Here is a 25,065-nt window from a genome sequence, read left to right as displayed (position 1 = left end):
TCAAGTACCGCACTCCCGAGGATGCTGCCAACGCCCAGCGCGCTATCCAGTCGCAGTACGACCAATTGGGAGGATCCTCTCAGGCCCACAACGGTGGTGTGGCCTCCGCCCTGAACTTCGCCTCCGCTGGACCCGTCCAGAAGGTTAATGCTCAGATCCCTGAGAACGCTTACCTGCCCACTTCTATCTTCCGTCGTCGTTTGTAAATATTTTAACGACTTCGAGATGAAGGCGTTGACTGTTCTTGTTAAATCTTATTGTTGAAATCTATTGATAATTAATATACAAAAAACTGAATCCAAAACTTCTGTAATACTTTTTCTTGGATGGTGGTGAAGTAAGCAATAGTGTATATTCTCTGATAACAACACCAGTGGAGTTACAAGTTGGGATTTTAGAAAAGTATTTAAGTCATTGGTGGGATTTTTTGACCTGTTTTATTGCACAAAATGTATGGTAATAATTTTAATTTGAATTTATTCTTAAGGAGTTACAGAGCTATTAACGCAATATACAGCGAAATACCCTCAACACTCATTTAGAATTTGGTAAGCTATATAACCCACGACAGTTTCCTGATGACCTTGACTTTTAATATTTGTCATAACAAAAATATTATCGTACCAATGACTTTAAATTAACTTCAAGCTCGAAGTACTGGAGGAGGAATAAATTAAAATATTTCCGCATATTTTAAATGTAGGCTAAATGTATTTACGACATAAAACGTAAATTAAATATAAACATATCGTTTTCATCACTCTCAAGCTAAGTTTTTTATTTTATTAGTAATATATACGAAAAAAAGAATCAATGAACTGGGGGCGGCATTTCAAACATCTCATTAGACGACTTGCTAAATTTAGCGCTTGCATCATGTCCATAAATCAGAACTAAACAGATGTGTCGAAAACGATTATAATGACTAAACGATTGTCATTCAGTCGGAAAAACCAAATGCATATGTCCTACATAAAACAAGCTTTTAGCCTTGCCGAAGAATTTGTCAAAAAAATGTATTTTATATAATACTCGTACCTATTTATGACCCATCTGCATGATAAACTCATTCCGACGTGCTCGCGACATATTAATTTTATAATTTAATATGAATTCTTGTAAACTATTGGACGAAACTCGAAATATTTGAATAACCCACGACGGCCAGACTCTGCCCATTGAAACGCAACCAAAAAATTCCACACCGAACATTAAAAAAACCGAGGAAGCGAAAACCTTTGTAGGCGGCAAAACACAGTGGCTTCAAAGAAATCTCCGTGCAGCAGACGCCGCGGCGGTATCTTTGTCTTTATCAGCCTCCAAGATGGATTTGTATAAATAATAAAGATCGCTCCTAGCCAGAGACACAAGCAACTCATACCTCAAAGCAAAAGAACCAACAATCTGCTCAAGATGCGCGCATTCATTGTAAGTAGCGCGGTTAAGGATTCAAAGGATTATACGCCAGGATAACACTTATATCTTCATGTCTCCAGGTCCTGTGTTTGGTGGCAGTCACCTGCGCCGATAAGCTCGGCTACAACTACCAGCCCGTGGGCCACTCCAGCTCTGGACTGTCCTTCGCTCCTGGCAGCGGCTCTATTAGTGGTGGATCCATTGGAGGAGGCTCCATCGGAGGAGGTTCTATTGGAGGAGGCTCTCTTGGAGGAGGCCTCATTGGTGGTGGCTCTATCGGAGGAGGAAGCATCGGAGGTGGATCCCTTGGTGGTTCCATCGGTGGTGGCTCCATCGATTCTGGTCTTGGCGGTCTTGGTGGACTCGGTGGTCTAGGAGGTGGCGACGCTCTGGCCGCTCCAGTCTCCTACAACGCACCCGCTCCCTCTGCTGAACTCGAGAAGGAATTCTTCACCTTCACCGCCAACGAACAGGACTTCGATGAGCCCCAGGAACTGGAGCGTGTTGCTGGATCCGTGAACAAGGGACTGCGCGTTGTCTTCATCAAGGGACCCGAGAACCGTGGTCTGGAGAACGCCGCCCTTGCCCTCGCCAAGCAGGCTGCCCAGCAGGAAACCGCCATCTACGTCCTGAACAAGCAGGCCGATATTGGAGATCTTGCCCAGAAACTGAACGCCATCCGCAACAACAACAACAACAAGCCCGAGGTGCACTTCGTCAAGTACCGCACTCCCGAGGATGCTGCCAACGCCCAGCGCGCCATCCAGGGTCAGTACGACCAGCTGGGAGGATCCTCTCAGGCTCATGATGGTGGTGTTGCCCCCGCCCTGAACTTCGCCTCTGCTGGACCCGTCCAGAAGGCCAACGCCCAGATCCCCGAGAACGCCTACCTGCCCACTTCGGTGTTCCGTCGTCTGCGTTTCTAGGAAGGCTACGTCTTGGACCCCATTAACTTAAGCGAATCTCGACTGAAGAACTCATTCTTCCTGTTACACGTTGTTGACTAATGCATAATTACCCCAATAAATTTGAAATTTAAATACGAAAATTCAAACAAAGGTCTGCCTTATGTGTTTTATAGAGTGACATTTTTATTGCGGCTTGGCCATAGTAGCTAATGGTGCATTAAGTCCGCCTTGTTTGGCTTGATTGTTTGCGGATGGGTTAAGTATAAAAAGTGCCCTTCAAACTATAAATATCTCGAATTAACGACATCAAGATAAGGAAGGCAGTTCGAAGCAGGTTTCCTTTATGAGTTTAACCCCTCGTCGAATCATATTCACCGAGACTTTCCGTACAAATCGATGGACTAATTGTCTGACATAGCCAACTCGCATGCCGCCAAATTAATCGACTACAAGATTAGATCCACCCACTTGGCCAGCGGGAAGCATTAATACCGGACTCCCGGCCAACGAGGAACTGGTTCTTTCCCGCCGACAGCTCAAGGTCGCGGAGATGCCAACAACTGTTAGATGACCTGGTTTCCGAGGCCCGTCGTGTGTCACGTACAATTAGAAAGGAATCTCAAGTGCAACCCACATACGAAGGCAATGAAGATTTATGCCCAATCGAAACCTGATTAGCCATAAAAACAAAGTCTAATCATTAATTTTATTAAGCTGACGATCACTTTTTTGTTGAAATCATTAACAAATAAGCGGTTCTGTATACATATTCAAGCAACTATAACAAAACAATCCGATTGAAACAGCCAAGAGATCGGTTATTTTTCTTTTGTTTGTGAATAAATTATAAGCCAATTATGGGTGAATCACGATAGTTCGGAAAACGACTGGACTCGCAATCGGATCTTAGCTCGGACTTGGACTCCGATTCGGAATCTCATCTCAGTCGGCGGCACGATTGAAGCTGTCTTTTGCTCAAAACAATGTGTTAAATGTGTTAAGAGCGAAATTATGTTAGCAGATTAACAGCATTCCGAAAACCCGATGGCCAATAGCCACTGGCCATTCGCGAGTCACGATTCGTGAGCGGAGATCGATGATCGCCGTGTTCCGCCAGAGGGACCCCAAAGCGACTAGACGGCTCAATTGACTAGATTTTCTAGTCTAATTTTAAACGTCGTCGCGTTGGCGGTATAAAAGGTAGATAATGAATGCTATATTATTCATTCGTCTAGAACATCTCGTAGGCATCGGGTCAATATGCGTGCCCTCATTATTCTAAGCATTGTGGCAGCGGCAAGTGCCGGTAGCTTGTCCGGATATAATTACGGACAAGGTGAGACAACCAGTATTGGGGGTCGTGTATCCCAAGTCCCTGCACTGGCGGGACCAGTTAGCTATAGTGCCGCTCCCCAGGCCTCAGTTCACAAGGAGTTCTACAGCTTCTATGCCAACGATGACGACTTCGAGGATAAGGGTGCTCTGCAGAGGGCTCTTGCCTCGGTCAAGAAGAACATTCGCGTGATCTTCATCAAGTCGCCGGAGAACCGTGGCTACGAGAATGCCGTTTTGGCCCTGGCTAAACAGGCTGCCCAGCAGCAGACTGCCATATATGTGCTGCACAAACAGACTGACATCAACGAGCTGGCCCAGAAATTCAATGCCGTGCGCCAGAATGCCAACAAGAAGCCCGAGGTGCACTTCGTCAAGTACAGGACACCTGAGGATGCTGCTAATGCCCAGCGGGCCATCCAATCGCAGTACGATCAACTCGGCGGCTCCAGTCAGTCCATCAACGGTGGCGTGGCTAATGCCATCAACTTTGCATCCCAGGGAGCTGCTCCAGCACGCGTTACTCCTCAACAAGTGCCTCAGAGCAACTACCTACCCGCCAACATCCTGAGCCGCCTACGTCATTAGAAAATGGATTGTTAAACGTTGTTTTCGAATAAAAGTTATCTAATTTGGTTATGTAAATTATACTATTTTCATTGCGTTAACTATTTTAAACATTGGCGAAGTCAACCTAAGTATGCAACAGTTTTTGATAAATCAAAATAAGTGTTATACGTATTTATAAAAACAGAAAGAAAATAAGAAAGGAAAATAATAAGTCAAAACCCAAGATCCCAGCAGTCATAAACTGGAATTAAATTTTTAAATATGTTTAAGAATAAACTAGTCCCTAAGAAATATATAAGTGCTTCAACTTATGTGCGCTTTCAAAGTTTGCAAGAAAAATATTTCGCGGGAAATAAATCCGAACTTGCGAAGTTTCGTTTCCAATGAACTTAGCCTGCAAAGTTTTGGTTTTTACAAATGCACTACAACATGTCAAATTGGGTTTAAAATTTAAGAATTGAATTTATTTAAGCATTAGTCAACAAAAACTACGATTTAATATCAGTCAAAAATCGCTGGCGTTTTCGATTCCGAAAGGAGTGAAACGAGCGACTTAGACGCGACGGAAGACCGAAGATGGCAGGTAGGAGTTGTCGGGGCTCTGGGCGGCGACCTGACGCACTGGAGCGGCGGAGGCGAAGTTCAGGACGGGGGCAACACCGCCGTTGTGGGCCTGGCTGGATCCTCCCAGCTGGTCGTACTGACCCTGGATGGCGCGCTGGGCGTTGGCAGCATCCTCGGGAGTGCGGTACTTGACGAAGTGCACCTCGGGCTTGTTGTTGTTGTTGCTGCGGATGGCGTTTAGCTTGTTGGCCAGATCTCCAATATCAGCCTGCTTGTTCAGGACATAGATGGCGGTCTCCTGCTGGGCAGCCTGCTTGGCGAGGGCAAGGGCGGCGTTCTCCAGACCACGGTTCTCGGGTCCCTTGATGAAGACAACGCGCAGGGCCTTGTTCAGGGCAGAGGACACACGCTCAAGCTGCTGGGGCTCATCGAAGTCCTGCTCGTTGGCGGTGAAGGTGAAGAACTCCTTCTCCAGCTCGGCGGCGGGGGCAGGGGCGTTGTAGGAGACGGGGGCACTGAGGGCGTCACCACCACCAATGCTTCCAATGCTTCCACCACCAATGCTGCTCAGACCACCCAGACCGGCACCGCTTCCGATGCTGGCTCCAATCGAACCACCACCAATGGATCCTCCGATGAGGCCGCCTCCGATGCTGCCTCCTCCGATGCTGCCGCCTCCGATGCTGCCTCCTCCGATGCTGCCTCCTCCGATGGAGCCACCTCCAATGCTGCCACTGCCAGGAGCGAAGGACAGTCCGGAGCTGGAGTGTCCCACGGGCTGGTAGTTGTAGCCGAGCTTATCGGCGCAGGCAACTGCCACCAAGCACATAACCTGGAGGTAAAGAAAACAGCATTGTAATCCTTGGTATCCTTTTGGAGTATTTAATGGGCGATCGAACGTATACTTACAATGAAGGCACGCATTTTGAATTTAATTCTTTGACTTTGACCACTTGGTTGTGTCTGACGTTTGCATCACCGAAAGGTCCAATATTTATACGAAAACCAACGATCGGTGTCACTAGACTGCGCTCAAGTTCATGCAGACTTTACCATCGTTGTTTTTGTTGGCTCGAAGCATTTTTTGGTAACTTCTTCGGCAGCTTTTGTCTCTTGAAATGCTATCCACCTTCGAAAAACGAAGCTTGTGCGATAAAACAATGGCCAAGCCGACGTGAACAAAGCGCATCGATATCTTGCCGCCCTATTCTTGCAAATGCTGGCATCGACATTATGCTAATTCCACGATCCCTCAGTCCAAGTCGTAGTACCATCATCGAAAATGTTCAGGCACAAGACCCTACCCGTCAAGTTGTAATCCAATAGAGCAGGCTCTCGGCAGAGGAAACGGCCAGAAAACGGCTGAAAACTCGTTTAGCAAAAGCCACTATAAATGGTCATGCTTTCAGTAAATGAAATGATTTTCTTCATATTTTGTATGCTAAAAAATTTAGCGGAGCATCCAAACGAGTTCGAAAACGACTCGGTTTTTCTACACTTTTTAGTTGGTCCAGCCGCATATTTCTAGCTGGGAATTCCCAACGATTATTGCGTCCCCCTTTGGTATTTGGAATATGGTATATGGTGTATGGTATCTGGGACTGGCTGCTCTAGGGTTTGGCCATTTGAAACCCAAACACTGGACTGTGGACTGTGGTAGGGTTGAAAAACAATGGATCTGAAATGGATAGAAATCAATTTTCGCCAGACTTTTTTGCGCATCCATTCATTCATCCATCCATCTACCCGACGGTCCATCTGTCCATTTGTCCGGAGCTCGTAGCTCGGCCATTTAACCTGTGGCAAAAACACGGCTTTGCAAAATAGAAGCCATAAAGTTAACAACCGTTGCGACCTTGAGGTTTTTTTACTGTTGACCAGCACCCGAAGCTATTCGGAATTCGGCGGTAATCAGCTGGCGCCAGGCGACCATTTAATCTGATCAGCGATTATCACGTTTTTCATCATGGTTTATTGATATCATAAAAATTATGGTTTTTTATTTTATTTCGGCAAAATGTTCGAACAGAAGGGTGGTAGGGGCAGCAGCAAATCCGCTGAAAACTGATTTGATTTGCATAATTTAGGAGAAATACCCAAGATCCATATTTAAGATAGACGAACCGATTTGCAAATCAATAGTGGCGAATGCCAATCGCGGTTATGACTAATATGTATACTGATTGATATCACGGATAACTATAGCGATGAGTAACCCCAAGATGGGGTCAGTGAGGAAATCCGCTAAGACATCATAACCATGATATCACTTTTTGTGCCGGACACACGCAAGTTCTATATGGTTCTATATCTAATGATGCTGTATGATGCCCCCCATTCCACGCTGGCCAGAATCCAATCAAGATTCACATTCGAAGCAATAACCTAAAGTCAAAAACAATTTGTCTTGGCTTTGTGTGCGGCCCCACCTATTGCCCACTGCCAACTGTTGCGGATCGCCGATTGGCCAGCAGCATCTCAGCCAAGTTAGTCGCTGGTGGCAATGTCATATGCAAACTAATCAAATGTAAGCATAATAAAACAAACCAGCCACAATTTCAAGGTCTCGGGCGCCACACGCACATAAAAGATGCACGCAGCAGCGACATAAAAAGTGGTCGAAACGCGGGGAAAGAGTTTCCAGCTCGGAATCGAAGATAATAGCGGTCGGACGACGTTGGCGTATCAATAAATAAATAAAAAAAACGGCCCAGGCGGACCAAAAACATCTGCGGGAGGGAATTTCTGGCACCACTTTATGTAAATGGCCTTTTGGGTCAATCGATCTATTTACAAAATCTGTCACTGTTTATTATTTTATCCATTATTTTTAGTCTTTCTCTCGTCGAGACAATAAGACAGCCCCTATATTATTTTATTGCCATTGTACTGGCACCCACCAGAAAGTCGAAACGAATAAAATTGTGCATTTAATTTATTTGGCTATCACCTGGCTGGTGTCAAAACCGGGCGGTGCCTTTCAGGTGCAAAAATCCAATCAAATCTGTCGCCTCACCATAAATTGGAGCATTAGTAATTTCCTTAAATCATAAGCATTGTTTACGAACGACAAATTTGCCAGTTAAACCCCAGTTAAACCAGTTTGTTTGCTTCTAGCCTTTCTTTTGCAAAAAATGTTTGGAGCTGCCGGCTTTTAGAACTCTTTTACGAGCAGTCCGTTTCCATTCTTCTCTAGATACGAGTTTTGGTTGCAAAAATTATTTCCGCATGCCTGGCGACAAATAAAAAACAAAAAATTTTACCCAAAAAGCTGACTGGCTAGCCGCAAAATCGTTTCTCTGTGCAAAAGAAATATATGCAAATATATTAAATTTGATATGCAAATAGCCGATATCAATTATTGCAAGCGCAAAAACCCGAACCAAACCGAACCGAGCTGAAACTAAACTAAAGCTTATGCTAAAAAAAGCAATATTTTAAAAAACCTATCCGAGAGTGCTGAAAGGAATAAATCAAATCAAATTTCGCCGAGCTGGCCAATTTGTTTGGCAAATTGTGTTAGCGATAAAAATATTTTGTATTGACAATCAAACGGCAACGACGACAGATGCTGATTATTATTTTGCGTGTTTGTGTATTTTTTGCTTGCAACCAGCTAAATGGCCGAGATTAAATATTAAAAAGTATGCCATACAAGAGATTTCTGTTTGTGCACGTTAATCAGCCAAAATGCGACAAGAAATCAACAATCGGATAAAGTATAGAAAATATAAAAAAATGCTCTATGCTTGATTTCTACATGGATAGAGCAAAAACAGCGGCAAATAAATTGGCGGCTTATTGCGCGATCCTTGGCACCCACAAGAAGGCAATAAATTATTTTCGAGGTCTCCTTAGTACGCATTCTAAGCATAAAACACACATTTTTGTCTGCCCTATAGTGCATATTGTCGTCGACGCTTGAGCTCTCTATTTTATTTTAATTGCAGGCCTGCCTGTGCCTAATGCCAGCTTAATGTCCCAGTTTTCAGGATACCGACTCTTTACGAGCAACAACACGGTCCCAGTGCAAATTGTCGTTTAATTTATTAAGCAGCGACTATGCCGGCATTTGATATGAATATGTGTGTGTGCAAAACACTAATTACAGATACAGACCACGCCCACAGTCAACCAGGCGCAGCCAACATGCATATATAGTAATTAGAAAATAAGAACACATAGGCTTAAATATAGCGCCCGTTCGCAACTCGCTGGTTGACATAAATTTGGGCCAACGCTGCGTATACGTAATGAAAGCAGTCTCACAATCAAGGCAACGGAATGAATCTCTTTAGTAGAATGCCTGGTGAAAATCAAGTATGGAGCGAGGCCAACAAACGACTTTTATTCGTTGAAGTTGTCCAAACTGGTTGACCCAACTATCACCTGGCTGACCTGGGCTTTCCCAGTCCCCTCTCGAAATTGATCGGCAACTTGAACTTGAAGATGTCGCCATGCCCATTTGCATTTCTAATGAAAACGTCACCAGAACTCGACCCTCTGCGGTGGTCGAGCATAAGGCTTTGTCTTCGGACCGAGAGGGAATTAACATATTTACATAATACCTACTATGTAGGTGCACCCCGTTGAGTGGTTGTTGTGTGAAATATGCTCAGATGAGTGGGCTAGCGCTCTTGCTTAATTGAGGCAAACAATTTCTCATTTGGGATGGGAGCGGGTGGTCATGTACCTAATGTTTTCTTGTTACTTGCCGGAGGCCAAGTACATTTTGGCAACTGTCTAATGTTTCCACAGGACACAACGAGTGTTTGCCTGCTGACAACAATTGGGATTTTTAGCATGCTCGCACTCGAGTTGTTAAATATTTTTGCAAGTAATTTCATCAGCTCGTTGGGAATTTGATTTTATGGCATGCTTGGCTTAAACGAAGGGCTAAGTGCGTATACTTGATATGCTTTAAGAATGGCCTTAGCTTTGACTTTCGCTTTCACTTCGCCAGGGGCTGTCATATTGGATATTCCTGGGCGCCACTCGACATCCTCCGGGCCCCGCCCACCATTCAGCGAAGCCGCCCCTTTATGCGCTGCACATGACAATGAGCAGGAATCGTGGCCCATGCTGGGATATCGCCCATTGCCCGCACTTGTCACGTCCGAGTCAATGGGCATGGGCTTCGGGATTGGGAACTGGGCGGGGTCACGGGGTCAGAGGTCGGGGACTGGCGGTAGGGGCTTACCGCTGTTCCGAGACCGGGGAGCGCGTTAAGTGATGCCGTGTTGTTCCGTTAAAAGTGACTTTAGCACGTGTGCCGTCCACGTCAGATCAGCATCAGCATCGGAATCAGCATCCGCAGCGAACCAACTTTGCGAAAGTACGATGGCGGAGGAACTAGCAAACGATCTAATAACAATTCCTGGAACGTCCTGGCTCTTGTACGTACGTATATATGTATGTATGTATACAGTTGGTGGCCTTTCAAGACGATGTTGCGTGGTTTAATCAATCAGCAAACTAGTTGCACGTGCTCGCAGGACTCGAATGTCCTTAAAGCAGCTGCTACAGGGAATGGGCACTTTCAGCTTAGCCGCCGTGTAATTTATGAACTTGGTCAGGCTTATTATTGAAAAATTCATAAATTATAAGCCAAGATTATCATATTTGACAAACATTGGATGGCCTTCGTTCGGCGCGTACGTGAGCAGGTGACAGATCTATCAGACCCGTTGACATGCAAACTTTTGGGCGGCAAGTGAGGGTGATGGAAAAGAAATGGGAATACATTCATATCCCGTCCAACTCAGATACCATTTCTCCCCATCAATAAGCTTCGCATTTGTTTTGCCTTCACCGCCGCGCGCGTCACGTTTCAAATTTATTACACACAGAAATTCTTCAATTTGGCGAACGCCTGTCAACTTCAGCCAATTTCAGTGGCGTTGGCTTATTTTGCGGAATGATTTCCAGCAGGTCGAAGCGGAACTATTTAATTATCCCACCGGCATATCGACTGCCTGAGGATTTCGGTGGAAATAGACTTTGTTTTCGTTCCATTCGGCGGACCCAAAATGGTGCTGCGATGGAAAACCTACGCCTAATCTGGCCAGCAATAAGCCGCGCTGAACAAACAACCACCAAAATGTCACTTGGCAGTCTGATTGCGAAACAAATAAAAGTGGCAGAATGGATGTGGCAAGGCTGGTGGGAAGGTGTCGGAATCTGGATTTCGGATTTGGCCAACAGCAGGCCGTGACTGACGCTTATCAATATTTGCACAATAACGAGGCGAACATTTTTTTCGGCCAGCTTACTGAAAGGCAAATAAGAAATTTCAAAGTAATCAAAAACTCATTGTGCTGCCATCTCGCTCTAGGTCCACTCCAGCTGTCTCGCTCTCTCTCTCTCTTTCTTTTTCTTTCTCGGCCACTTTCCCCGATTTTTGGGATGGCAACTATATTTTTATGGCCATGCTTTGGTTATTGCAAATTGCAAAAGCAAAACGCCTTCGCACACATTGCCACTTAGCCCGGCATTCAATTGCCGTTAAGCGACCCAGCAGCAATACACTGAGCGAAAATATTCTAAGACATGCTCTCAACAAGGATACGCTTTCAATTTTTAAGCTTTCTTAAGCTGTGAAAAAGTATGCTAAGTTACTTAGCGATCGAAGAAGTTGGTCACCCTTACAATTGATAGCTTCTTGAAGATTGTTAGTCATTTTTTTCGGTGCAACCGCAGTAACAACGGCGGTGGCAACAATAATAACAGGCTTCTAAACACGCTCCACAATTTCGCCACGCCTCGCAAAGTTTTTAAAGAAATTTTTTGTGCGCCAAGACGTTTTTATGTTTATAGTGTCCGCCCCACCATTGACACTTGTTATGTGAGTGTGGCCTGGATGGCATTCTGTGTTCTGTATACTGTACTTTGTATTCGACGTTCGCGCACTGTGTTCGTTCGCTTTGTTCGCCTTTATATTTATTTATATGAAAAGTTTGGCTAGCAATTTGCGAGTACATAAAAGAAATTTGTTTTACGCTCAGCTATTTTGTAAAATTGCCACTTAAGCTTAAAGCGCCAGCTCTTCACATTCTACGTGACTCTAATGCGACCGCGAGAGTTTAATAAGCAGTTAAAAAAAGTGTTGCCCGCTCGTAGGCGCTTCCGCTTGTCAGCCGCCAGATAAACGCTGCAAAATTTATTACAAACTCCCCGAATTGCAGCTGTGATTGTACCGAAATGGTTGTCATTTGGCTTTGATGGGTCTCTTCTGGCCGGGCCGATAAGCAAGGTCTCCCAGAGATTGGCACATGGTAATGACTTTATTAATGCGCAGACAGGCGACGACGACCATTCTAGGCATGATTAATGTCGCCGTAGCAGCGGCAGTGTGCCCTGGGGGCGAAATAATGACACATTGCTGGCTGGGATTGGGACAACAATTCACTTTACTCCAGCAGTCTATGTGTGGTTTTCGCCTTCGTTGCGCGTTCGGCAAATATAAATTTATTGATCCAAGCAATTATCGTTAATTGGGTAAATAAACAGTATTTCAACGGCGCTGCTCCTGGACACACACGTAGCAAAGGGCACTCGGGTGAGTGGATGTCATTGTCCTGGCTGGGCAGGCAAAAGGACGGAAACGAGAAACAAAAACACGGAAAGTATCATTAAGTTCAGCCTGACGTGAAATTCAACTCCGCAGTGGCTTAAAGTTGCGCAGCAAGAGCAGCGACATAGCCAACTACGAGCTGGCCGTAAGAGCACTAAATCAAAACTGCAAGTGGAGACTCGGCTACTGCACAGTGGGCCAGCTGAAGGACGACGGAGCGAACAGTGTGGAAGGACTTGAAATGTCCCGGCTTCTCCACTCAAGTTACACAGACACATTGATGTATTTTATGTGCGTGCCGGGCCGAACAAGACAAACTGAGACGTGAAGAGAAATTACAACTACAAGTCGGCGTAATTTATATGCAGACATGGCCAGCACATTGTGAGACACAGCAGCAGGACCACTGCCCCGCTGGCCAAAGGACTCGCCGGCAGGACTTACAGTACGAGCATCCCCGAAGCAGCCGAAAAATCGAAGCAAAGTGCTCTCGAAAATAATGTAGCGAAAATGCCACACAGCCCAAAAAAACTGAAGAAGACATATACACACAGCTTAAAACAACAAGGCCAATTTAAATATTCCGAATCGCCTCTTCTTTGGCAGTCCAAAATGTCATATTGATTTTTGATCGAAACACAATGGTCGTGAAAATAAGAGAAGTTGTGTGGCATTTTTAAACTTGTTTTGCTGAGAATTGGATAATAATATTTATATCCAATATGGCTATAAATATATTATGTGCTTCCAAACCAGCGAGTTGTGATATTAATTTTTTAAGCAAATAACTGCAAAGTTACTTACTATTTTACCAGATAATTTTTCCCGTGCACTGCCAAGCCGAATTTAAGTTCCAATGTGGAATCCCTATGCGATTTCGAGCAAGAATACGTGGATGTGGCATGAGAACTGGAGCTGAATGGGGAGTATGAATTCCACTTGCTGCTCTTAATGCAACGCAAAACTTTTGCGGTTGCTCAATTTAAAAAGTAAACAAAAAAGCTATGGCATGAATTTTTATGATATGCAAATGATGCCCCGCCTCCCATGTCCCACTTGACCACCACACCCACCGAATGCAAATGCTCCCGCCCAAAAACAGGAAATATTTACCATCGAAAATATTTGTATGTGTGTGTGCATGCAAGAGCATAAAAATCATGAAATGTCGGGCAAGAACTACAATTAAATGTTGATTAGACGCCGAGTGAGTGACCGCAATGGAATTCGACTGGCCACGCCCCGAACGTCAGTTTGCAGTCGTTCGAATATTTCATTTGCCCGCTGCGCATCATCAATTTGCGATGACAGTTACCCCGCCCAAAGGACCTGTCAGCGGAGCAGGACGTGAGTTCGGTACATCCTTCTGTGGGCCCCCAGTGCAAATAAATGAAATCAGGAGTCGCTGCTCCAACGAGCTCCTTTGGCATGTGGGCGGCACAGCCCGCACAATCGCACTTCTCACTTGCGGTGCATAAAATAAAGACGCTGCGCGGCACATAAAGATTTTGCACCCACCTCCCTGGATTGTTTTACAACCGAAACGAGCAGAACCGAACGGAACCAACCACCCACCCACACAATCCGCTCGATAAAATTTACAATGTGCGTATTTACGGTGCGAAAATGCAGGCACATTCAGATATAGTATGGATTGAATTTACAATTCAGAGTAGGTCATTTGAGCGGCCCACTTGCCTGCAGGATGCGCCTCAATTGGCCGTTTTTGGGTGTGTCCTTGCGTAACGCCAACATTCCACGTCCTGCCTTTCGGACAGCTCCTAATTGCGAGAATTTATGAAATGCAATTTTTAGCCTCCACCCCAAAGTGCTAAGTCAGCTCGTATGCTGTTGCGAATATTTTGTGGTCCTGCACTGCAGACCTGTGCACGTGTATATCCTCCCGCAGGACACGTCAGCAGCAGCTGCAGTCTTGCAATTTTAAATAATTAAAAGCCAAGCTGGCTGGGTGCGAAACAAACCTCTGGAAATTTCTGGCAGCCGGTGGCCTTGTGTGTAATCTGCCATCGGCTAAATGGATACGCCCACGCAACAATCTTTTCTACTCAAACAATCTCGACAAGGGAAACAAATGAATCTCATTTCCGACAAATTTGAGCTAAAAGATTTGCCAGAACGACGACAACGCCGACGACACTGGGAACTATGAAAATTGCTTAAGTTAAGTCCGCTGACAACTTATTTGTTGCCGTCGCATTTGCTGGTTTACGGCAAAGCCGCAACTAATTACAACAAAATTGTCATTAGTTTCAACTTGTCGGCGGCCGCAGAACGGACAAAGTTTTTGTTCATGTTTTGCCACTTAGTGGTTCTTGGATCCTGGTTCTGTCGCCTGTCGCCTGCCGCCTGCCGCCAGCCCCATTGCCATTTTGCAGTCGTAATTTTTTTTTGCGCGCTTCCGTTTCCGTTCTCCATTGCCGCGTTCCCGTTACCGTTCCACTTGCCCCATCGACGCCATCGCCTTCGTTTTGGAACGCTGCCAGCGAAGCATGCACTTGACTTTTATTGGGCAGAGGGGGGGGACGAATGCAGAGATGCATTTATAGAGTCATTCCGGCTGCATCCTGCCATCTCGCCATTCTGCCGTTTTGGCCAACAGTGGCACAGTGGCAACAGTTGGCATTGACCACATTAGCGTGTCTGCCAAAAGCAGACTTGACAAACGACTGGGACATTTTGAGAGGCTGAGTGCAACAAGTTGTGCATTCACCTGCCACAACGATGCAATTAATTAACAACTTTGAACGTCGTGTTTCTTCGACAAAAATGTCATATCCCACGGCAGCAATATATTTTTGACAACTTCAATTAGCACAACCAACGCTCGAGGAGCGGATAAATCCATAAAATATATAAGTACAACTATACATATGTGCCGCATTGCCAAACGGTTGCCTGGAGAAATATTGAACGATTTTTTACTCCGACTCCTTTATCTGTCTGCAACAGCTGTTGCAACTGGAAATGCATCGCTTAAATTCGATTTTAAAGCACCCGCTTTAATATTCGAACGGACACTTGCCGTCGCTCGATCAAGATGATTTATATTGTAGCGCAAAATTCCAAAACTAAAGTGCACTTAAAGGCAGAAATGGGTGCGCTTTATCAGCCAGCAGCCCGCACAGCACAACCCAAATAGTTTTAGAGACGACAGCGACAACGAGGACTCATGCAAAATCAAAAGCAAAGTTTTAAGTTTCAAAATGGAGCAAGGTTGCGGGGCGGGGGGCTTGGGATATCTTTTTTTATTTTCTGGGTTAGACAATTTTCTCCATGCGCCTGCATAGGCGACATTTGAAAACTTTTATTTGAAGAGTGCGCGCGTGTGAGCTTAAGACACTTTCAGCGCAATCCATCATTAGGATGGCGGAGCAGCAGGAGGCGCTGATGAAGCAGCAGATGCTCCACCCCAGAGCCAACATCCTGCATCCCGCATCCTGCATCCTCCATCCTCCATCCTGCACTCTGCGCTCTGCGACAATATTTTTCAATTTTCCGCAGCAATCGAGCGTTGATAACAAACTAATGTTGAGTGCAGTTAAGTTGTTGCTACTGCGGCTGAAACAGACAGCAAGCCCTGCTGAAAGCTGCTGAGTTTCTGAGCTGGCTGCGATGATGAGAAATGAAAGCAGCGGGCTATCGGCCCTCCATCGCGGGTTCATTTCGCCGGCTCTGAATGCCACCGCTCAGCAAGGACACTCAAGGATGGCTTTGCCGATGTAATAGCAATCAGCATTTCTATTTGCATTTTGTATCAGAATGCACACAGAGTTCAGTTGGTTAAAAAATTACGAGTTTACCTATATTGAAACTATGTAACAATCGCTTAAAACCTTAAAAAAAAATTATAATTTTTTGAGGTTTATTACAATAACTTTTGAAACAGTAATGAACTATTCGATTAAGCTCAGTAGCAAAATAGCTTGCATAACTTAATGTTTAAAAGCGCGCAATAATTACATTGCCCCATCAGTGGGTGCGTTTCACTTGCACTACATGTGTTCGATTCACACTCGGTTAATGCTATTTTAATTAAAAAGGAATTTAAAAATATGTAGGTATATATACCGGCGCCGACAAACACATACTTTATTCGGGCGATTTAAAAACAGGCTGGCCATTAGCCGATGAAAAACAATGAGCCTGAAATGGACCATCTGACCACAAGCTCATCATCGTCGGCGGATGAGGAAAAGCGGCGAACAAGCCGCGGAATTGCGTTTGCCGGCGAGCGTATGTACATATGCAGGCGCACTTGTAGTTGTTACTGTAGCCAGGACACCGTGCTTATTAATGAGCTGGTGCAGCCAGCGGTCCATCTGCCACATGCAGCCCGTCGAGGAGGCATTATCCTTTGTGTTCGCTTCGACGCCTGTGTCGCCCGCGTCGAGCCACATCCTTATCCGTCCGCATTTAAATCAGTGGCCCGGGATAATCACAATCAAAATGTATGCAAATTGAGAATGGGAGTGTCCTGTCCGTAAAGCTGAAAACCATCCAATTTAACAGATTTTTCCGCCTGCACCGTTGATGAAGTGCCGGCATGGCAGCCAGCTTGCAAGGATTCTTACTGCGACTATCTTAACCATATGCGGCATGTATGGAAATTAATTAACGGCAATCGGGTTGGATGGAAAATTAATCGAGGGAACTCAATACGCTTCCTCATAATACCTTCTCGACGGAACCTTTGGCTGCAACCGAAAGCGATGGTTTTAACTTCCGAGGAATAAATTATGCTAAACCATGGACACTAGTCTCGCCACCTGGCGTTCCTTCTTGGACCCGGAGCTCATTACCACGGGGAGATGGAGCATGCTTGGCAACTGCACAAACACGGATAAACTTTTACGGCGAGAAGAGCTGTGGGTTTCGTTTGTTGGCTTTTGTTTGTTTGCTCTTGCCTTCGACTGCACTTTAAGCACCGAAGTTCGTTAATGCGCGTACGTGAGCGCCGTTTTTCCGTAGATTCTCCGGCAAAGCGGCCCATCAACTGCCATCTTCAGTCCGGAATTGGGAGCCAAAGTTCGCGGAATGGGAATGGCAAACAAACACGAGGTGTGCCGTGGTGTCTGTTTCTATTTGCGTTTCTCAAGGAGCAGAAGTCGGAAATCTCGTAATAAAGAAATGCACCACAAGCACAGGATTCAAATTTTGCCACCACTCTCACCTGAACAACACACACAGCTCATTATTAATGTGCGAACTTCGATGTGCCGCTCGCTCACCTTACGTAACATTTGGCGAGTTGATTGGGCGGTGGGTGGCATCATTGTTGCTCCAGCTAATGATGGCGAAGGCGAAAAAACAACGAAAAAACGGGGTAGCTACTCCAGGGCGGCATTAATAAATTCCGCACGTACTGAGCCCTCCATATAAATCTGCTTCAAGCATATCCTTGAAAATTGCAATTGCAAAGCAGCCGTTGCCGCAGTGGTGCGAAAAAGAGGAACAGCGTCAGGACAGGCAAACAAAAAAAAGATGGTAAGGCCTCAGGGCTTTGGTGGTTTCCATTCCCCTGCTTTTCTTTTTTTTTATGCTTTCAGGGGGTGGCGGAGTTAGCTGGGCCAGCAGCAGCTCTAAAGCCAGCCCAAATACCCACATTCCAGGCAGCGAAGAAACAAAATGCGAACTTTGCATAGGCTTCCAGTCGAAAGGCGACGAAGACGAGCTGCCGAGCGAAACGTCCCTTTTGGGGGACCTGCCCCACGCAAACAACTATTAAAGCCTTAGACTGGATAAGGCAGCGGATAAAATGGCCCTCGAAGGGGCAATGTTTTGTACTCGCAACTGCAACAGTTTGTGTACCGCTTCCAGCGCATGCGCACTTGCACCATTTTCCGCATTTTCCGAACGCACAGCAACAGGCTGAAGGAGCAGCACAACAACAAGTCCCTTTCGCCAACGGGGGCAGCGCAATCAAAATTGCAATGCGGGCCATGCATTTTTATGGGCTAGACAAAGCCCGTCAGCCCATCAGCCAACTATCCACTCATTGTCCCAGCTCCAAGGGCCCTTTCACGAGTTTCCCGGGCGGAGAGTAACTCATTGCTGGATCAACATGACACACTTGGGCAAAAAAGCACAACAAAGTAAAATTTATATAATCAATGAATTAAATGTTTATATATTCATGTAATTCTCAGATATTTTTAGCTACACTTCTAATATATTATCAATAGATGCCTAATGATTATTTTAGAGATCTTTTATAACATATAGTTTTAGGGAATTTTTGGAGGACTTATAAGCTTTTACGTTTGCAAACCTATTTAATTGATGACTCGATTTAAAATTCTGAGATTTCCTCGCAAATCTAATATCGCCCTCTGTGGATATTTTATTGTCCGTCGGAGCGTGCATTCTCACCGATTGCTGCTGATAAAGTGCTTGATAAATGAATCAGCCAACTTAAGCAAACGCAACTAAACTTTCGAATAAAATTTGATATTATGCACCAGCACAGAGTGTCCTCCATTGTCTTCTAGGCACTTCGTCCCACTCGCTCTCTTACTCGTTCGCCGTCGCTCAGCTGGTCAAAAGGATTGGCTGGTGTTCTGGGATCTGGGAGTCCTGTGCCAGCTGCTGTGCTTATTTAAAATTTATGAAAACGCATCATCTGCACAGCACGTTCCATTATTTGCTAGATAACTCAGCTACGGGCGGCGGCAAATAGCTCGCCGAGCACGCGCCCAAGGACCAAGAAGCAAGGACCAAGGACCAGGACCTCTTCTCACCTGGCCACACACGAGCTTCCATACCTGCCGGCATGGCGTATGTATGTGAGTAGCATATGTGCGGGGCTGTATAAACAAACAGTGGACATTTTTCAAGAGGTTTCGACGACCATCTTTGCAGGATTTATGTGTGTAATGTGAAAAATTTCAAACAGCCAACGCTGTAAATTTATGTGTCACCCATGGTGCGACTATTTGTGTGTGTGTGTCCAAGGATATTTGTGTTTAACCAAGCATAATCCTATTAAATGTGACAGGGGACGACAATTGGCTGGATTTTTGGCCACGACAGCGCCGCCTGTATGCTGCATTGCCGGACCACTGGAGTGTATTAAAATATGACAAACTGTTTTTGTTTTCCATTGCTCTGCGGACACGTAAACAACAACGTGGCCCCTATTTGTGTGGGTGTTTGTATTTGTGCGACTGCCACCCACGAAGATGAGATTTTGATTAATGCGCATTGCCGCTGCTGGTTGGGATATTACTGCTGGGGTTGCTGCTGCTGCATCTGCATTAGCGTCGCCATCGTTGCTGCAGTGGATTCTGCACTTGAAAGCTGGATAGCTGGCCAGTGAAATGCAGAATGCAAATGTGCATCCTGGCCAGGAGAGCGTGAAAAAGGCGGCGGGCGGTCAAGGGCGCCGACATGGGACCGCCAGCGCCGCATTCATTTGTCTTCTTCAGGCACAGCAGTAGCAGCAACAGAAACATTACACTTGCAACATGCAACATCTACATCAGCGGGAGCATTCAGCAGCAGGGCTTAATTCGATTGGTGGGCATGAAATATTTAAGATGCTGACGCAAGTGCATACCGATGTAAGTATCTGCCCCATATGCTGCGCACTCTAAATCGTATTATGCACACTGCAGCAAACAGGGAACGTGAGCCTGGCGATTCCGGTGGAAAGTTCTACGTACTGAGCGAATTCTAACGATTTTCACATTAGCAACTGCCCCACCCCAACCCCTCGTCTTCCATCGGACCTGGCAGCTGTCTATCTATTTCACTGTCTCAACAGGCCGTGTCGGAAGACGTTTGTTGAGCGTCCTAGTTGCAGAACCAGGTTCTAGTCCCGTATCTTTGCCGCCGTATCTTCCATCACGGCGTGGCAGCCTCTTCCGCTGCGTCACAGAAGCACGGGACATGTATGCTCGGTGTTGTGCGCCGCATAAATAAATGCGGAGCCGGTCCTTAAATGTCTCGGCTTTAACAATATTTCACATTTTTATGCTCAACGCAATCCAAATGGCTCCTTCATAAATACACTCAGAGAAAGTTCGGATAGAGAGGTGGTAGCATCGCAAACTATCCTTAAACTATCATCTATCTTTAGGAGGATAACAGATTTAAATAATATTTATGTCGAGTCAACATTTCACTGAGTGTACGGCTAAAGTAACTTACCTTGCGTGCAGATAAATAAGCTACCCAGCATTTCAGCTGAGTCTCAGCATTTTTACACAATTTTAAGCGGCACATAAATAGCAGCGCTGTCTATTATAGCTATGGATTATTTCCAGAAAAGCCAGTTGACGTAATTACACACGCCCACGCAAAAACGATGACAGAAAAATCCACATTCAGATGCCATAAACCATCGCCCAATAGGTCGAAATCCTCCCGGCAAATTAAATGTACACAATTATTTTTTTTTGTTTTTCAAATAAAAATCCATACAATTTGTTTATTTTCATTTCTTTTTGCGGCATTTGCTTTCGTTTTCATAAAAAGACGAGTTTACACACTAAATATCATATAGGTATTACATAAAATTGCTTGTAAATATTTTTACATTTGTATAAAAGTGGAAACTGAAATCGCCATAGGACATTTGTCATAGTTGTGCTTATGCCATGTGTTACATACTACGGTTTACAACTGGACGCTCTTACACACTGCTAACTATGATTACTATTATTTACGATTATTTGATTTATGTTCTCGGCTCTCGCTGTTTCGTTTCGAATCTAGTTTGATTTAGTTGCGGGTTTAGTTTGCTTATGGCTAAAACTAAAAGGAGTATGCCCGAAAAACTCGGGCAGTCGGGAATGCTTAAAGTTCATAAATGGTTCTCGTGAAGGATCATCGTGGATACTTCGGCCGGCTGCTGGGCACGGATTTGGGATTGCTCCTACTTTTTGTGCTAAAACATAAAACGTAAATTTAATTTGTGGAAAATAAGCAAAGCCCATTTGGAAAAACACAATGAGGGAGAAAAACCAGATGCAGTATGCAAATGATAGTTAAATGCAAACAAAGTGAAATTATTTAATTCAATTAAATAAGATTTTTGTTTCCCTTTTTTTTGTCCGATGCTGTTGTCGTATTAATTCAATTCTGATGGGCTCAGTGTGGCGATTTGTGTTGTTGTCGTTTCTTTGCGGTTGCTGCACAACATTAAATTTGCAGTTAAATTCTTGCAATATCTCATTCGGCAATTCGATTTGTTTTTAATTTGCAATGAAAATATTTTGTTTTAATGCGTACACTTTGATGATTAGTAACAAATGGGATTTTATAAATGCAGGGGACACAATTAATTAAAATTATCGATACATATGCGAATATCGTACATACATAATATACATATGTATACAATTAGTGGTTCTAATATAGAGAGATGACAACGAGCCCTCTAACACGCTGATATGTGTGTTTCTGTGTGTGTGTGGGTAGGAAGTGTTTGTGCGGAAGGTTGTGCGTATATTCACTCGGATCACATACTCATACTCGAACCCATACCCACCACACGGCGTATACGCAACTTCAACACTTCAGCCCATTTCCTTACAGCTGCTGCCGGATATCCTCTACTTCTTTTTTCCCTTTCGCTTGTTCTTGTTGCGGTTATTATTGCTGCTGTTGCTGTTGCTGCTGCGGTTGTTCTGCTTGCTGGTTTCTGGCCTGGGAATGCCGCTGGTCACAATATTGGACACAGTCCGCGTGGTGGTCACCACACTGGTGCTCGGCTCGTTGTCCTCCGAGCTCACAGCCTCTGTGGTCGTGGTGGTGGTTGTGATGGTCTCGCCCTGCTGTCGGTCGAAAACCTGACGTTCCGACTCTGCGGCGTTTAGCAGGCGATTGAAAAGCTCCTCCCCAGTTTCGCTCTTCTTTTTCTTCTGCTTCTTGACCACCTCGGTGACCGTGACCACCGCTGAACTATCGCTGGGAGCGGGCAAAGTATAAGTCCTCTGAGTTTCCACCACCGTCTCGCCATCGGCGCTGAGCAAATCCTCCACAGACTTGCGCAACTGCTTTGAGATCTCGGCCAGGGCGCGTTGCTCGGCCTGCAGCTTGGCCAGGGTATCAGCTCCGCAAGGCTTCTCCGCGGATGGATCCTCCTCCAGTTTCGTGTCCTCCTCCTTTGGCTCCTCCGCCTGCTTAATGGCCGTGTAGGTCTGCGACTTTTGCAGCTTTCCGCCCGTGGCCAGTGTATTGAGATTCTCGATCACCTGGGCGCCCTGCACATAGGTGACATTCAGCTGCTCCTGAGCGTTGTCCTCCTCGTCGGAGTCATCGCTATCCTCGTCCGAAGAGTCACTGCTCTCCTCCTCGTCGTCATCCTCCTCATCATCGTCTGACAATTGGCCCGCCAATTTAGCAATGATTGTGTTGCGGTTGCTGTCCTTAATCAGCTCCTCGAGGAGCTGCTGATTCCCGTTCTTGACATCGTCCTTATCATTAGCTGCGCGGCTCGTGACCGTGGCGCTGCCAAAGTCAACTACATCGTCAATGGCATCGCCATAGGCGCTTTCCACTTCGTCCCGCGCGTCACCATAGGCACTGCCATTCTCGTCTTCATCGTCGTCGTCCTCCCCCTCCTCGCCCTCCAGGCTCTTTTGCAAATTCAATTTGACGCGCTCGTTCTCCAGCAGCTCCTCGAGCACGGTTTTCATTTTAGCGTTTAATGACAACTCAGACCTGCCACCGCCGGCGGCACCTGGCAGGACGAAAGTTTCACTGCGCAGCACGGCCACGGCGCCCTGCTCGAAAGCGTCCTCATCGAAGGGCAAGCCACCGCTCACGTGAATGGTGCGGGCACTGCCATCGCCTCCGATGACGGGATTCAGTACCTCCACAATTGTCGTCTCCTTGGCCAGAGTTTGGTGAAGGGACAACGGCGTGGGCTTGATGCGCACCTTGCCGGATGCAACACTTTCAATGGACGAAGGACCATAGGTATCAGAGTCGTGGCGCAGGAACAGCTTCTCATTGTTCGCCTGTACGGTCACAATGGAGGCGGTGTCCTCCTCCTCATCTTCATCCTCGTAGTCATCTTCATCATCATCATCGTCGTCATCATCTTCATCATCTTCGTCGTCCTGGAAGTCATCCGCCTCGAGTTCCAGCGGCGGTTGCGTGTCATCTAGCCTGCCCTCGTCCTCCGCTTCGGGCACCTGCAGCTCCAAGGATATGATTCGCTCCTTGCAGGTCTCCACCTAAGTGTAGATGAGGCGGATACGTTGTGCATTCGGTTTGCCAGCACACTAACTACTAATGGAAGCAAGGCCAAGAAAGCAGATGGCAGAAAGCAGGCACCGCAACCAGAGATGTGTGTCCCACTTAAAGCGCTTAAAGCTAATTTATACAGCCAGGTGGAAAACGAACAGCTTGACGGGTGAACTGAGATGTGTGCCAGGCCAAAAGGAGTGATGCATTAAAAACAGATGGTGAGGGCTACGCATGTACATATATAGGTACAGGTGTTAGTTAACGTTAGTAATTATGGGTGGGGGTGGTTGTGTAGTGAACGTGCAACATTTTTAAAGTTCTAGTTGATCCGATCACGACCTGGGCGAATTTTGAGAAGCTAGCACGCTCGGGGGCAGCCTAGTCGTATACGTGATATGAGGCAAATTGACAAACGACTAAAAAAGAAAATTGCCTGCATTTTCATCTGGTCCTGGGGGGGGGGTGTATTCTAGCACACAAGAATCCCGGCCGAGACGATAAGCCGAAACTAAACTGCAGCTGACAGGCAATCCGAGAACAGAGCCTGCTGCTCCGGCGACATCCTGCGGCGAATTCAATGCAACGGGGTCAGCCTCCGGACAGGAGGTTCGGGTCTCCGTCTCTTTTGCCCTGCAGGCAAGTTTTTTGCACTCGAATTACCAGAATGAAACCACAGCCAGATTCGGATTCAGAATCAGATACTGCTAAAGCTTCGCTTGCAGTTCCACAGATGTGATGCAACTGCAGTTTGCTAGCCAGAAGGCCTTCTTTCTTGCCGTTGACATTCTTTTGGCTTGTTTCTGATGGCACTTCCTTCCTTCCGTTGGCAAATTGAAAATAAAATGCCAAAAAAAACTGGCCGAAACACGTGCCCGTAGAATAACAATAGCGCATAAAATTCTTAGCGTGTTAGCCTGGTTGGTTTGTTTGTTTTTATTTGCATTCTTTTTATAAGTATTTATTTTGAAACTCATTAAAAGTCGGCTATCCCTGCGAGCAAACAGCGAAAAAAAAACAAAAAACTTTTGCCTTAATTTTAATGGACTCGGCCATAAAAAAGCAGCGCGTCATTATAATGCGTTCGCATACTAAAAATTGTATCCAGAATCAAGAGGCAAATGACGGTCGACTGAGTCGTTATAGCTTTATAGACACGTGACAACAACAAACCCTAAAAACAGACAATGAAACTCTTTCGAGGTTTCGACCTTAAAAAACCGCGACACTTAAATGCCAAACAATAACTGGAAATCATTTTTGGCCGCTCGCGCGCTTCGCATTCGAAACGCGAAAACCTTTTCGCGTAGGTGGCTCGCAAAAGTGGCTTATTGTCCTTTTTATGCGCTGCACTTCAGCCGGTTCCTGGTCGGCAGGAGCGTGGAGCACCTGGTCGCGTAAGCCTGGCAAATGTCAACAAAATCCCCTTGGCAACTGAGTGCTTCAAGGATATTAAAATTTGTTTTACTCAACGTGGCGCGCAGTTGG

The 25,065-nt window shown here is 45.7% G+C and overlaps 5 protein-coding genes across 23 annotated transcripts in view; 3 read left to right on the top strand and 2 right to left on the bottom strand.

Moving 5' to 3' along the window:
* The window catches only part of LOC117145279 (glycine, alanine and asparagine-rich protein-like), a 1,077-nt gene extending 773 nt beyond the window's left edge, over positions 1-304 (top strand). The window contains exon 2 of the mRNA XM_033310867.1: positions 1-304. This exon is cut by the window's left edge and continues 652 nt beyond it. Coding sequence (XP_033166758.1) covers positions 1-206 — 206 coding nt within the window. The 3' untranslated portion in view covers positions 207-304.
* A 1,067-nt stretch (positions 305-1,371) lies between these two features.
* LOC117145280 (putative mediator of RNA polymerase II transcription subunit 17) lies at positions 1,372-2,418 on the top strand. The gene is made up of 2 exons (XM_033310868.1): positions 1,372-1,428; positions 1,497-2,418. The coding sequence occupies exons 1-2, from the start codon at positions 1,414-1,416 to the stop codon at positions 2,340-2,342; spliced, it is 861 nt and encodes a 286-aa protein (XP_033166759.1). The 5' UTR covers positions 1,372-1,413; the 3' UTR covers positions 2,343-2,418.
* Positions 2,419-3,561: 1,143 nt separating this feature from the next.
* LOC117145278 lies at positions 3,562-4,306 on the top strand. The gene has a single exon (XM_033310866.1). It carries the CDS (start codon positions 3,585-3,587, stop codon positions 4,242-4,244), a length of 660 nt encoding a protein of 219 aa, XP_033166757.1. The 5' UTR covers positions 3,562-3,584; the 3' UTR covers positions 4,245-4,306.
* Positions 4,307-4,688: 382 nt separating this feature from the next.
* Positions 4,689-5,759, bottom strand: LOC117143722 (keratin, type I cytoskeletal 10). Its single transcript, XM_033308524.1, has 2 exons — positions 5,700-5,759; positions 4,689-5,622 (listed from the first exon to the last, which is right to left on the bottom strand). Exons 1-2 carry the CDS (start codon positions 5,712-5,714, stop codon positions 4,780-4,782), a joined length of 858 nt encoding a protein of 285 aa, XP_033164415.1. The 5' UTR covers positions 5,715-5,759; the 3' UTR covers positions 4,689-4,779.
* A 15,350-nt stretch (positions 5,760-21,109) lies between these two features.
* The window catches only part of LOC117143309 (protein lap4), a 59,759-nt gene continuing 55,803 nt past the window's right edge, over positions 21,110-25,065 (bottom strand). For 18 of the 19 annotated variants that reach the window (XM_033307920.1, XM_033307919.1, XM_033307924.1 and 15 more), the window contains one exon: positions 21,110-23,567. In XM_033307920.1, coding sequence (XP_033163811.1) covers positions 21,939-23,567 — 1,629 coding nt within the window. In that variant the 3' untranslated portion in view covers positions 21,110-21,938. The remainder of the gene's footprint in view (positions 23,568-25,065) is intronic. The other variant, XM_033307934.1, reaches the window with a different exon arrangement.

This window comes from Drosophila mauritiana, chromosome 3R (genome assembly GCF_004382145.1).
Source record: "Drosophila mauritiana strain mau12 chromosome 3R, ASM438214v1, whole genome shotgun sequence".
NCBI lineage: Eukaryota > Metazoa > Arthropoda > Insecta > Diptera > Drosophilidae > Drosophila > Drosophila mauritiana.
This window is presented reverse-complemented; position numbering and strand designations above follow the sequence as displayed.

Coding starts and splice junctions, on each gene's coding strand:
- LOC117145278 (XM_033310866.1), top strand. CDS start 3,585: ATGCGTGCCCTCATTATTCTAAGCATTGTGGCAGCGGCAAGTGCCGGT.